Raw genomic sequence first — 15,168 nt, 5'->3', positions numbered from 1 at the left:
AGCATGTTGAATGCTGGGATCTTTATTAACTTAGTAACAATAAATATACCACAATATACTTATTTCTGTGTTAAACAGCACTATTACTTAGCTCTGAGTATAAGTTACACAGTAATTATCTATTCTTGTCCAATCTGGAAGTTTGTAAGTTGTCTTCATGAAACATTTCTCAAACAAAACCAAACCAGCTTGTCCTTCCTACTCCGCCTCCCCCAAATTATAACAATCTTGAAGGCAGGGACAATACCTATCCTATTCATTGCTGTCTCTCTGGCATCTTAACAAAAAGTAAAAGCGCAAAATTTTTTCTTGAGTATGAACCCTTAAAAAGCTTTTCTAAAGAACAGTAGCGCTTCTACAGTATATTTCAAAATCATAATTTTAAATATAAAGATCACATAAATGATACATATTTATATGTTACTGCACAGAAGCTAAACAAATCCATTCATAGAAATGCATTCAAAGAAGTAGAAATAAGTCTATTATTTAAAAAATCACTCTGTAACTTTATAATAATTTAAAGTTTACATAGTGCAATCCAGCTGTTCTAGGTAAGGGATTCTATTTACCTTTCCTGGGATGAAGCAACAGAGATTGGAGTCCACATACTTCATGAAAGTCATATTTAAGAGAGACAGCCTTGTTTCAACAGCAGCGAGGATGTCTGCATGACGAGCTAATGAATGGTTTCTCCTTTCTGACTCTCTCCTACAAAACAAAAACAAAAACAAAAAAGGCAACCATTAAAAGAAGTACTGTGGACTACAATGTTAACCAAAGTGCCTTAATGTAAGTCCAACATTTACATGTTAATTTAGAAATCTACAATTGGGTCATAATTTGTTTAACTGTAATGATAAATGAATCACTATGGTTAGAAATCCTTGCCAAGGATTAATCCAATACTCACTGATAAAATATTTGAAAAAAATCAGGTTTTTTTTGTTTTGTTTTGTTCTTTGGCTTTGTCAAGCCTAATGGCTATTAGAGAAATTAATGAAAGAATTACACATGGACATAAAGACAAGAGACCACATATTTTTGCCTATAAAATCAGCTCATTTAAACTTTTAAAAAGTTTTATTGAGACATAATTCACATACAATAAAATTCACTTTTAAAGGGTACAAGTTAGTGATTTTTACTATATTCACAGTTATTTTCCCATCACCACTATCCAATTTCAGAACATTTTCATTATCACAAAAAGAAAGCCAAGGGGAAGCCAGGATGAAGGGAGAGAGTAGCACTGACATATATACACTACCAAATGTAAAATCGATAGCTAGTGAGAAGCAGCCGCATAGCACAGAGAGATCAGCCTGGTGCTTGTGACCACCTAGAGGGGTGGGGTAGGGAGGGGGGGTGGGGTAGGGAGGGAGGGTGGGAGGGAGACGCAACAGGGAGGGGATATGGGGATATATGTATACATACAGCTGATTCACTTTGTTGTACAGCAGAGACTAACAAGACATTGTAAAGCAATTATACTCCAATCAAAGTATTAAAAAAAAAAAAAAAAAAAAAAGCAAGCCTGTAACCATTATCAATCACTCCCATTACCCAGCTCCTGGCAAGAACTAATTTACTTTCGGTTTCTATGGATTTGCCTATTGTGGACACTTCAGATAATTGGAATCATAATATTATGTGGTGTTTTGTGTCTATCTTCTTTCATTTGGCATAGTTTTCAAGGTTCATCCATGTTGTAGCACGTCTCAGTAGTTCTTCATCCCCTATTATATGGACATACCGTTATTTTGATTATCCATTCGTCTGTTGATGGACCTTTGGGTTGTTTCCACTTTCTGGCTATGATGAACAATGCTGCTATGAATATGTGTGTATAAGTTTTTGTGTAGACATATTTTCACTTCCCCTGAGTATATACTTAGGAGTGAAACTGCTGGGTCATTTGGTGACTCTATGTTTAACTTTTTGAGAAACTGTTTTGTAAAGTGGCTGCACCATTTTATAATCTCACCAGTAACATGTGAAAGTTCCAATTTGTCCACCTCCTTCCCAACATTTGTCTTTTTAAATTTTAGCCATCCATCCTAGTGGGTGTAAACCAGTATCCCATACTATTTTGATTTGCAATGCCCTGATGACTAATGATGCTGAGTATCTTTGATGGGCTTTTTGGCCTTTAGTGTATCTTCTTTGGAGAAATTTCTATCAAATCCTTTGCCCACTTTCAAATTGGGGTTATTTATCTTTTTACTGTTGAGTTATAAGAGTTTCTAATACAATCTGGATATAAGTCCTCTAACAGATATATGAGCTGCATATGTCTTCTCCCATTCTGCAGGCTGTCTTTTCATTTTCTGGATGGTGTCCTTTGAGGCAGAAATTTTAAACTTTGATGAATTCTCGTTTGTCTACTTTTTTCTTTTGTTACTTGTGCTTTTGGTGTCGGATCTAAAAAACCACTGCCTAATGTAAGTTCATGAAGGTTTATGACTACGTTTTCCTCTCAAGGTTTTATAATACAGCACTGACATTTACACTTAAGCCTGTAATTCATTTTCAGTTAATTTTTGTATATGGTTTGAGAAAGGTTTCCAACTTCATTCTTTTGTCCCAGTGTTATTTGTTGAAAACACTAATCCTTCATCATTGAATTTTCTTGGCATTCTTGTTGAAAATCAATTGACTAAAAATTTAAGGGTTCACTTTCTGGACTCTCAATTCTATTCCATTGATCTGTATGTCTATCCTTTTTTAAAAAAATTAATTAATTTTTTGGCTGTGTTGGGTCTTCATTGCTGCATGTGGGCTTTCTCTAGTTGTGGCGAGCAGGGGCTACTACTCTTCATTGAGGTGTGCGGGCTTCTCACTGCGGTGGCTTCTCTTGTTGTGGAGCATGGGCTCTAGGCGCGCAGGCTTCAGTAGTTGTGGCACACGGGTTCACACGGGTTTAGCTGCTCCGCAGCATGTGGGATCTTCCCAGTCCAGGGATCGAACCTGTGACCCCTGCATTGGCAGGCAGATTCCTTTTTAAAAAAAATCATTTATTTATTTATTTAATTTTTGGCTGTGTTGGGTCTTCATTGCTGCACACAGGCCCTCTCCAGTTGCAGTGAGCGAGGGCTACTCCTTGCTGCGGGGTGCGGGCTTTCCACTGCGGTGGCTTCCCCTGCTGCGAAGCACAGGCTTCAGGCTCATGGGCTTCAGCAGTTGTGGCTCGCGGGCTCCACAGTGCAGGCCCACTAGCTGCAGCACACAGGCTCAGTTGCTCTGCGGCACGTAGGATCCTCCCAGACCAGGGCGCAGCAGGCAGATTCTTAACCACTGCGCCACCAGGGAAGTCCCTGTATGTCTAACCTTATGCCAGCACCACACTGTTGATTATTGTAACTTTGTAGTAAGTTCTGAAACTGGGAAATGGTAGTCTTCCAATTTTGTTCTTTTTCAAGATTGTTTTGATTGTTCTGTGCCTTTTGCATTTCTATAGGAATTACAGGATCAGCCTGTCAATTTCTGCAAAAAGACTGCTAGGATTTTGACAGGGGTTGCACTGAATATATATATATATATCAATTTGAGGAGTATTACCATCTTAATATGAAATCTTCCAATCCATGAACATAGAATGCCTTTCTGTTTATTTAAGTCTTCTTTAATTTCTTTTAACAGTGTTTTGTGGTTTTTAATGTACAAGTTTTATACTTTTTTGGTTATATTCATTACTAAGTTTTTAAAATTCTTTTTGATGCTATTGTAAATGGAATTGTCTTAACTTCATTTTTGGATTGTTTATTGATAGTGCATAGGATTATACATACATTTATTTGTTTATTTATTTGGCTGTGCTGGGTCTTAGTTGTGGGACATGCATGGGATCTTTCTTTAGTTGCAGAATGTGGTAGATTCTAGTTCCCTGACCAGGGACTGAACCTGGGCCCTCTGCATTGGGAGCACGGAGACTTAACCGCTGGACCACCAGGGAAGTCCCAATACAATTGATTTTTGTGTATTAATCCAGTATCCCTGCTGAGCTCATTTCTAGTTCTAATAATGTATTTTATATACAATATCATGTGTATACAAGATCATATCATCTTTGAATAGAGTTTTACTTCTTCCTTTTCAATCTGGATGTTTTTTATTTCATTTTCTTGCCTAAATGCCCTAGTTTGAACCAAAATGTTGAACAGATATGGTGAGAACTGAACAAGCCATAGGAAAATGATTTATTGTGATATGTGTACCCTTTGCTACAAAACCTTGGAAACCATTTAACCCAAGTAAACCCTTACTGAGATTAAAAAACAAACAAACAAACAAAAAATCAAGAAACAAACAAAATCCCCAATTGTAAATTATTGCCAATGCTAACCATAACATACCTTGGGAGTTGTGCTTTAACTTGTTTCTGACATAGATTATGGTACCTCTCCACTTTTAGAAATCCCTGATTCAACATTCTCTGGCAGACCAAGTCCATTCTTTTACAAACCTATGGGAAGAGAGAATGAGAAAGAAGAATTTTTAAAAGTAAAAACCAAATTGGCAACTATTAAATTAGGCTCATAACTGATGGTTCAAAATTCTCTGTGCCAGTATTGTTCCCCAGTTTGCTATATGAATCTTTGAATCAGTAAATGTGGGTGAATCCCTCATTGTAAATTACAATATTGCATTTAAAAATTAGTATTATGTGTAGGCAAGGAATACTTTACTCCTTTATATATATATATAAAATTTTTTGGGCTGTGAGACATGCCTTGCAAGATCTTGGTTCCCCCACCAATCACCAAGTGATTGAACCCGTACCCCCTGCAGTGGAAGTGCTGAGTCTTACTTTAGGTATTTGTTGAATGTTCTGGATGTATCCCTGCTACTATGCTCAGAGACTATAACCTTGATGATCATTAAAACAACACATTTGAAAGTTTTTAATAGTTTGAAATAAGAAAATTCTCCTTTGGCCAAAAACATATTCAAACTTGAGTGTAACTGCTCACAAAGTTTTTATGATCTATAACCAGAATGAGAGTTTTAAATTATTTTTTCTAGTTATTTGGGTTAAGTATGACAGATTATGATGGCCAAAGCCTATACCAGAAACTGTCATATCCTCGAAAATATTTCAATGTGTACAACAGAAACTTAACTACTTTGAATCTTTTAAAAACATGGTGTCTTGGGCTTCCCTGGTGGCGCAGTGGTTGAGAATCCGCCTGCCGATGCAGGGGACACGGGTTCGTGCCCCGGTCCGGGAAGATCCCACATGCCGCGGAGCGGCTGGGCCCGTGAGCCTGCGCGTCCGGAGGCTGTGCTCCGCAACGGGAGAGGCCACAACAGTGAGGCCCGCATACCACTAAAAAAAAAAAAAAAAAAAAAAAAAAAAAAACATGGTGTCTTTATACAATAAAAGTACAGGATCTGAAGTCAGAACACCTAAATTTGACTCCAACCATTATACATCCTTGAGCAAGTCAGCTTCTATTTGAAAGCCTGAATCAGACATCTGTAAAATATGGATAGTATCTACTATACAGAGATGTCATTAGGATTAAATAACACATACTAAATCACTTGGTAAATTATAAAGTGCTATATAAAAATTATGTTAAATAAATTTTGTTTAACTTACCACTAATTTGAAAACTTTGCTTCATATACTGCTTATATTTCTGAGATATCCCAGTATCTCTTTTATCTTAATGAAACCTACTACACAAAATACATGTGTTCTTTGTTTCCTGAGTATTTTGCAGTGACTCAAAGTGATCAACCTGGACATTAATTCTCACTGTATAGGTGTTGCTGAAAGTGCAACACTGAGATATTATTGAGATACATCTACATCAAGGCTAAGTCAATTAGGCAAGGGCTGTCTTATGCTTCTATCTCTCATAGCACCTAAAAACAAATGCTTGACAAATACTTGAAATGAAATACTGATGAAACTTTTGATACAAGTTTGCTTTCTCCTGAGATTATAGGGACAAAAATTCTGGTAAACTGGGTTGAGCTAATAAAGGTTTTGATACTCTAATATTAAATACTAGCTAGTCCCTAAATCCCAGTATACCAAATGAAAGGTATGAAGATAAACAGTTCTTTTCGTTTCAAAGTAAATGAAAACATAATAAGGTTTAAGTACTAAGAGTAATTCTAAAAAATTATATTTTAAAATATGGTGGAATCTATTTCTAACTAGTAAGTTATAAACATTTGTTCAGTGTCTACTGAAAAAAAAAAAAACCCAATATGTATTAACATAAATAACTGTTTCTAAAACAAAATATTTAATGAGTTACATTTTTACAAATCTCTGATCCGTGGTTTAACAGAAACAAGGGAATTTTCATATCTGCTTCCTCTGCATTAAAGAATGAGAGTGAAAATGGCAACTAATATATTAGTAAAGTAATGAAAATATTTTAGATTGTATAGACTCCCTGAAAAGGGTCTTGGAAACCCCTCTGGTAAACCTGGACCACATTGAGAACCAGTGCCCTAAACCTGCGTAAACACGTTGCCATGAACACTGGTATTGAACTTTATGTGAGGAAAAAAGAAATTTTATCATGGTACTGGAGGAAGGAAAAGAGAGTATGTCTTTTTGTGTGTGATGAGGGGGAATAAAGCAGGCTAAATTCTCATCTTTCGTAGTAGGAAGTCAACAGATGTTATCAACAGAAGACAAACAACCCAAAGACTTGAAAGTGGTGCCTCTGAGGAATAAAAATTGGGGGTTGCATTGTTGTTAACGTTGTTAAAACTACTTGATGTGAGACACCCTCTAACACAACTTTGTAGAAAAATACTTTTTCTATTTGTGGACTCTATAACCTCTTTGATAATTTCTGAGTTAAATACTGGAACTAAACCCACTGTGGTGATGATTTCCTAATTTGTTTAAAGTCAAATCATTATTCTGTACACTTTAAACTTATACAGTGCTATATATCAATTGCATCTCAAAACTGAAAAAAAAAGTTTACTTACAAAGTGAAAAATTAAGGTCAATTACTGCTATACTAATTTCCAAGGTAGTTTCTACATTATTTTATTATACTAGAATTTTGCTGCACTGAATCTAGCTAAATACTAGAATTTAGGTATCTCTTAATAATCCAGAAATGCAATGAAATGAGTACTGACTAGTGTGAGTATACAACGGACTGGGGGATGAGAATATGAATAAATAACCAGATAAGGTCAACCGAGGGACTTCACATGATACAAGATTTGAACTAGGCTTTAAAGGAAGAGAGGACTAGGACTGCCAAGTTAATACTGACAGAACAAAGGCACAAAGCCTGGAAGGAATAAACCATTAGCAAGCAAACTATTTCTGAAGACAAATCAGATATGTAGGCAAAGCTGAGAGGAATAAAATCTCTCATGTTTTGAGCAGGAAAATCAGACAGTAATGAGAAGTAAGTTCAAAAGGAAAAAGATCACCCATTTTGGGAGAGATCTAGGATTGATACAGTTGATTGGTCATCTTCTGTAAGCAACTGTAATGTTAAGACTAAAGTTATGGTTCTGGAAATTTCACAAGAAGATAGCTGAAACCACTGCAGATGAATCCCAAATGAAGTAAAAGACAAGAAAATAAAGGCTTATAAATGGAGCCTCAACTGACCATTATAATTAAAAGCTGGTAAAAAAGATCAGAAAATATACACCTAAAACGAATACTGTAAATCAACTATACTTCAACTAAAAAAAAAAAAAAATTAGAAAATAGGAGGTCACAAAGACAGACAAACTAGAATAGCACCACAAAAGCCAAAAAGATTTGAAGCATTAGTCGATATTGTAGGAAAAGAACAGTATTTAATGTGGTATTCTTTCATTCATAAATGTTCTATAAGCACTGACTGACCGACAGCATAAAAACAAAGACACGATAGAGGATGTATCTATCTTTTGTTTAGGATTCAGAAGGAAGCATGGTGACCTCTGAAAAACAGCAATACACTAATTTTCCCCAAGGTGAGCAGTTTAATGTTAACTGCTGACAATGTATGTTAACTTGCAAAACAAAATTATCTTATTTAAAGTGTAGCTCTAAATTTGGGGATATTTTAATTATTTCCCAAGGCTAAAGGGAAGAAATTTCATTTCTCCAGTTATTAAAACAAAACAAAAATTCTAGCAATTTGGCAATTTACCCAAGACAGAAAAATAAAATTCTAGAATCTGATATACAAAGATGATGACTACGTCAAAAACAATCAGTGTATTTAGAGATTAGGAAAATATATACTATAAAAACAAAAGGGAACTAATGGAACAAATCAGTCTACAATGAAGACATTTAGCTTGGCCTCTCTGTTATTTGCTGTTCTAGTATGAAGAACAGATTTGTTTCTTTCTTTGTTAATTACTTCAAGATTTAAAATGCCATGTTTATTCTTTTTATCATTTTCTAACTTAAGTGGTCAGTAATAAAAATTTTTCTTCACTTGTGTTTATTTAGAAATCTTTTTAAATTTGTTGTGCCACTATGGCCCTTCTTAATGCAAGACACGTACGCCATAAATCCATGAAATCCACACTTTTCCTGTCAAACCTAATCTTAATATCAAATCTTAGTTGATTCTAAGATGTACATTTTTCATCTTTTAACATTTGACAGTGGAATGGTCTTCCAATATATGATATATTACAATATAATTGCTAGCATTTCATTCTCAGATATCTTAGATGCCTTGAAATATAGTATGCTGGGCTTCTTCAATTTTGTTTAAGACGCTGTAAAGACTTTAAGATATGTTACCAATTTAATAAAAGCTCTTCTGGAAGAAAAAAAAAGTACTGCCAAAATAATATACATGCAATTTGATAAGGATGCATTCTCATTTCAAAAATGTTAAAATGGGGACTTCCTAGGCGGTTCAGTGGTTAAGACACTGCACGTCCACGGCCGGGGCGGGGGAGGGGGGCTTGGGTTCTATCCCTGGTCGGGGAACTAAGATCCCGCATGCCATACGGCGTGACCAAAAAAAATAGAGGAAAAATAAAAGGTTAAAATATGAAACTATACCTTGGAATCAAGGAAATACTGTAATGGAATCACATTTTTATGTACTCATTTTGTGCTCTACAGTTTTCAAATGAACAGTTCATGTTTTTCTCCAATTAATTAGGAAGTTATTATCAAAGCTTAGGCTGCTTATTAGACCCTTGAACTGAAAGGGATGTAGACACCAGAACCTGTCCTTTCTTTTTACAGTGAGAAAACTGAGGCCTTAAGAATTTATATGACTTGTCCAAGGTCATCCAGCTACTCAGGGACAAAAAATGAAATTAAGAATCAGGGTCCTCTAGCAAATAGATACTTATTATATATATATATATATACATATATATGTATCAGTCTAATGTGGACTTTAATCTAATATGGATTACTCTCAGTTTCCTTATTTTTTTGTATTGGCTGCACAAGATTATTTGAAGGATTGGAGAAGTGCCTAGGACGGCACCTCAATAAAAACCAAGCTATGTAGGGAAAAAAAAAAAAAAGAATCCAGGTCTCCTGATTTGAATCTTTTTAAATTTAGTGAACAGTAGCTGTACAGATCGAAATGATTATCCTAATTATTCTCAACTGATTAGAGTCTCAAATAATACTCCACTGCTATAGAAACTGTTGGCACTAGTCTAGAAAGTAGGACTTCTTTATTTTAAGGACATTAGTGGGGGGTTCTTACCACACTACTAAAGTTTAGGGATGGAGCTAGACCAAGATCTTCCTATAATCCTCTCAATCAGACAAATCGGCTGTGTAGAACATTTGACAAGCCATCTGGGCTGGATTCTTCAAAAAGTCATGAAAGAATGAAAACAGTGAAAAAATGGGAGGAATGTTCTAGATTAAAGAGTCTAATGTTTTATTAGATTTAAGAACCTTAACTACCTCCCCAATCCCTCCAAGCTATAAAAAAACATTTTGAGGACAACTAAAAAATCTGGATATAAAATGTAATATTAAATCCCTTGGAAGTGATGATATTGTGATTATATAGAAGAAGTATTCAGGGGTAAATGTCATTATATTTGCACCTTACTTTCTAATAGTGAATGAGCATACCAAGTGAAAGAGGTAAAGCAAATGTGGCAAACAGTTAATGACAGGTGATAAAATCATTTAAAAAATGAACAATGAATGAGCCAGGCCTATTTGTTTTTTCAGTGAACTCCTCTTAATTTCCCTTACCTATTAAAAATATTGATACAACTTGCCCCCTCTTTTGTAAGAATACTTTAATCTTTTATAAAAAAAAATTCTATCTACCTGGCATGGATTGAGATACAATACTATATACAGAGAGAGAGAGTTAACTCTCAATCATCTGCTGGTAAAATTACAACAAATTAAAAATTCTCTGGGTGTCCTCCCTAAATATTCACTTGGAAAGAAAATATAAATTTATTTTAATATTAGCCTGAGCAAAACAATTAGGATAATTACATGCCTTTTTTCTGCTGGGAATGTTCTACCTCTGACTGGATGAAAATTCATGATCTTGAGGCAGCCTCTCCTGATTAACCTCAACGTTCTTGTACTTACTACCATGCATTTGTTGGCCTAGTGCTTTGTAAAGGTGCTCAAGGTAGGTGTTTACGTTCTGTCTCAATGATGATACTGTGGACAGGGTTACTGATTGAACACCTTTGCTTTGAGATTGAGCAGGAGTGAACTGTCCCCAAAATATTATAATTTCTTACCTATACTTAAGCACCTGTTAATAATATCAATAACCTGATGATGACATGGTAGGGGAAAAAAAAACCCCAGCAACGCAGAGAGTGCATTTTCTATAATACAGCGATACAGAGCAGTGGTCCTCAAAGTGTGTGACCCTTGGGATTCCCAAGATCCTTTCAAGAGTTTGCAAAGCTAAACTGTTTTCATAATACTAAGATGTTATTTGCTATTTTCATGCTTATTCTCTCACAAGATACAGGAGAATTTTCTAGAGGTAACATGACATGTGATGACAGCTAAGGGAATTATGCATTGCGTATTCTTGTGTTTTCTAGACTTTTCAAAGGTAAGCTCTTAGAGTCCTCAATAACTTTTAAGAGTGTAAAGGGGTCCCAAGACAAAAAAAATTTGAGAACTACTGGTATAGAGCAAGAGATAGGAGGAAGACAGCTTGCCTACTTAAAAAAACAAGTAATGGTTTCCCATTTTCCTTCATATTTTCTACCAATCAACCCTCTCTACAACTGAAGTTTTCAAATTCATTTGAAGAAAAGATGTGAAAGGAACTAGAAATGAGTAATAGACAACTAGATAGAGTGCTTTAGAGAAATATCTTGGGACAAAAGCATATATTTATGTACCTTGTTACCAACTGGAAAATTTCATTCCAGATAATAAGCAGGACTTCTGAATTCAACTTTTAGTTAAATTTGTCCTGAACCACTAATAGGATTCCATTAAATTTACAGGAGCTCCACTAGAATCACAGAGGAAAAAATATGACAGGATCTCTCTAAAACAACTTTTTTTTTTTTGGCTGTGCCAAGCAGCTTCCAGGATCTCAGTTCCCCGACCAGGGACTGAACCCCAACCCCCTGCAGTGAAAGCGGGAGTCTTAACCATTGGGCCACCAGGGAATTCCCTAAGACAACTTTTAAAAAGCTTCCCATACTCATTTTTTCAGTGAGTGAGGACACTGTACTCATGAGTCAAAGTTATACGTTCAAAGTTAGCTTTGATCTGCTCTCTAACTAGCTGTAGGACCTCACTTCTTAACCTGTGCCACTTGTTTCAAAAACTCTAATACCTGCCAAGGAGGCCTAGATGACAATCTAATGCTGCATCAGCACAAATTTGTGTGATTTACTGGCAGAACAATTCAAAGTACATGTTTTGTCATTTCAAAAGCTGTGTTCATCCAATTAATTTTAAATATATTGGAGAAGTTAAATATTTAAAGAGCTATTTTTGTGTAACCAGGATTTCCAAGTTCCAGGTACATTTTTGGAGCAAACAGTCAATGGCAGAAAAAACAAAACATAATCCAATTTAATAAGGCATTTGGACAGTCCCTTGGAAATAACTAAACTGGAGAGTCAAACTTCAATAATTCATGGCAACAGGAAGCAAATTATCAACTAAACTGCACAAATAATTGAGAAATGTTATTTTAGCCATTTCAACTTAGAGCAAATCTTTTCAAGAAAAGACAGAGTAGTTACGTACATGGATCAAGCACCTGTCCTCTAATTTAGGTGCTAACAATAGTTATGACTGAGGTCCTAATAAGGCAAGTAAATTGGGAAGGAAGAAAACAAGAAACACCTGAAAAATAAATAAACTAGCTCATCAACCACTGAATAGTTGACATTTAGCTTTATGGAAACCAATTCTGTTCTTAATTAATATCACTCTCTTCCAATCATATCTAACCTAACTCCACTCAAGAAACTACGTAATTTATATGCCAGATAGCAGCACACACACGGCTACTGATTTTCTGGCAAACAGCATTTAGGTATAAAGGGTCACTTAAATGAGAAAAGGCATGTAAAGGACCTAACAAGCACTATCTCCAGGCAGCCAATTTCATTAAATGATTGTAATTAAATTAATGCTGACATCTAGTGGCAAGAAAGAATCTTTCATGTTACTTGAATTGTACCTTATGACATCAAACCAGTGAATCTACAACCAAAGACACTTCCAAATCCCCACAAAAGGTTATCCATTTAATCTAAGAATTATCCATTAACCTTAAGAAAGGAATAAGAAATAGTTCCCCATTACTAAAGCAGAGGGGAAAAAAAAAACCATCTTTAAGATGTAAAACTGGCAGCAGAATCTTTTTGGGGGGTAGGAGTGGACGGGTGGTAAGGGACTCCTTATGGAAAAAATCTTTGAAACTACAAATTTGTATCTTTAAAACACTAGAATAGACAAGTGCTTAAAAATTAAGAATGCAGCTGAATATTTCACTTGAAAGAGATGTCATTTACTAATAAATTGTGGGGTGTGTTTTTAACTTTGTCCCCTAGGACAGGCTGGTTTTCCCCCCTTTAAAAACGTTTTTAATTTTTTAAAAAATAAAATGACCAACAAATGAACAACTCCCCCCACCCCCCAGTTTTCCTCAACACTTATAAAACAGAACTGTGAACATCCCAAGCTTTACAAAGGCATTGTTTGGCTGAAAGGCTCAATTCAATCAAATGCTATGCCTAATTTCCAGACACCAGGAATGTATACCATGAATTCTGATCAAACATCATCCTTTATAAAAATTTGAAGGAATATTTAAGATTCTACAAGAAATTCTGGATGACATGTCCTGGAAATTAAGGGACAATCATTTTGAAATATCACTTTTCAAATGAAGAATTTTCCATCCTGCAGACTGGCATGGTTAATGTGCTGTGTTGACAAGAAAAAACAACTGTCCACCAGTTTGAATGAATATTTACAAGCTTCCTTTAAAAAAATAAGTATACTTTCATTTCAGAAATACAATTATAATCAATTTTAGATTGGAGGTGTACACCTAAAATATGGCATATTGATTTTTAAGAAAATGCTATACACAGCACATTCAGCAATATGTCTTTGTCCTCTTAAAATCAACCCGACCACAGATTTAGCTTCCACACAGAATCGGTCTGCAATCATTTCAAAATGTCCACCTCCTTCAATTTCCTTACCACTTAAATTCACTGAAAGGAAACAAAATACCTGACTGAACTAAGATATTCAACAAACCTCCAGTGAAACCTCTGGAATGAAGAAAATCCCAATGGCAACTTATTTTCATAAATCATGGACTGAACTACTGTGATTTTAAGGTATAAAACCTCTCCTAAATCTGGCGGGTGGGAGTAAATCACTAGTTAGAAAAGGAATTGCAGGACAGAAAAAAAACCTTCTCAAGGGGCAAGTTGCTTCACTATGGGTGGGAAGTATCAGGGGTGAGGCAAAGCCGGAATAGTCACTTCTCAGGGCTCTACTTTACCGGTCAACTAGGGCGCTGGGGTTGAGGCTACGTTTCAATTCCTCCAAACCTCTACCGCCTTTTGGGAGGACCGACCGATCCGACTTTATTTTCTGCAACAAGAAACTTGAGGGGGGGCGGCGGCGGGGGAACAATACGTTATTCTCGCAGACAAACCAAACCTGGCTGGGATCATCTCGCCTACTTCGGAGTGCTGGCCCAACTCCGGCCGGAGGCTGGAGGGTGATATACAAAAGACAGGAGGCGAGACCCCTCCGGCGTCCACATTCAGGTCGGGAGGAGGTGGGAAGCGCAGCTCCCGCAGCTTCCCCGGCCGCGGCCCCGCTTCCGGGTGGGGGTCACGGAGCCCCCCCAAGGCCAAGTTCCCGCAGGCAGTCGCCCCCAGCCCCTAAGCAAGGGCAAAATCCGGACGAGACCCGCGGACCGGCCCCGACAGAGACTTTGGGGCGGGAGGGGCGCGCTCGGTGCTCTGGCGCCGGCAGCGGCTCCCAAGGGGCTCCCTCCCCGGGGAACGCTCTTTCCCTCTCGGGCCCTCCCCAAACCTCGGCCCGGTGGAGAGGGCGGCGGGGGTCCCGTGGGGGCCTCACCAGGCGGAGCTGGCTAATTTCGTCGTAGGACATAAAGCTGAGGATGTTTTCGATGGCTACGATGGGCAGCGCCACGAGCGTGTTGTTTTGAGGCAGCTGGTCCGGAGCCAGCGCCGGGGCCGGGGGAGCCTGGGACCCCGGCTGCGGGGGCTGGGGCGGGGGAGGTGGGGGCAGTCGCTGGGTAGAGCCGATGGCCGAAGGGGAGCCGCCGTCGCCGTGGCCACCGCCTCCTTCCTCAGCCATCCGCTCCTCCGACGCCGCCGCCATCTTGGGGGTTTGATTCCTTCCTCCCACTGCAAGGGGAAGAGGGACACTTCCTGTGCGTCACTTCCGCCTCTTGAGCCGCCGGGGAGGGGCACCTGGAGAAGGGGGAGGAGCCCGTGGATGACAGACGGAGAGAGACACATTGCTGCTTGTTCAAGTGGGAAGCAGAGAAGAAAGATAGTCTTTGTAAGACCTTTCTTCTAAGATTGGAAACGACTTGAGGGCAAGGGAACCCTGTCTAAAATTAACTTCATCGTGCAATTTTCTTAAAGTGCTTCCAATTTTCTTAAAGTGCTTTCCTGATAAAGGGAGATAAAAATTATGTTAACTAGTAAGTGTCAATGGAATGA

The 15,168-nt window shown here is 37.5% G+C and overlaps 1 protein-coding gene across 3 annotated transcripts in view; it reads right to left on the bottom strand.

The window, feature by feature from the left end:
* Nucleotides 1-14,869, bottom strand: part of FBXO28 (F-box protein 28) — a 30,196-nt gene extending 15,327 nt beyond the window's left edge. For all 3 annotated transcript variants that reach the window (XM_059069477.2, XM_067028298.1, XM_067028305.1), the window contains exons 1-3: nt 14,555-14,869; nt 4,356-4,465; nt 573-711 (exon numbers count right to left, since the gene is read on the bottom strand). In XM_059069477.2, coding sequence (XP_058925460.1) covers nt 573-711; nt 4,356-4,465; nt 14,555-14,821 — 516 coding nt within the window. In that variant the 5' untranslated portion in view covers nt 14,822-14,869. The remainder of the gene's footprint in view (nt 1-572; nt 712-4,355; nt 4,466-14,554) is intronic.
* Nucleotides 14,870-15,168: the final 299 nt, after the last annotated feature.

Source organism: Kogia breviceps, chromosome 1 (assembly GCF_026419965.1).
Source record: "Kogia breviceps isolate mKogBre1 chromosome 1, mKogBre1 haplotype 1, whole genome shotgun sequence".
Classification (NCBI taxonomy): Eukaryota; Metazoa; Chordata; class Mammalia; order Artiodactyla; family Physeteridae; genus Kogia; species Kogia breviceps.
This window is presented reverse-complemented; position numbering and strand designations above follow the sequence as displayed.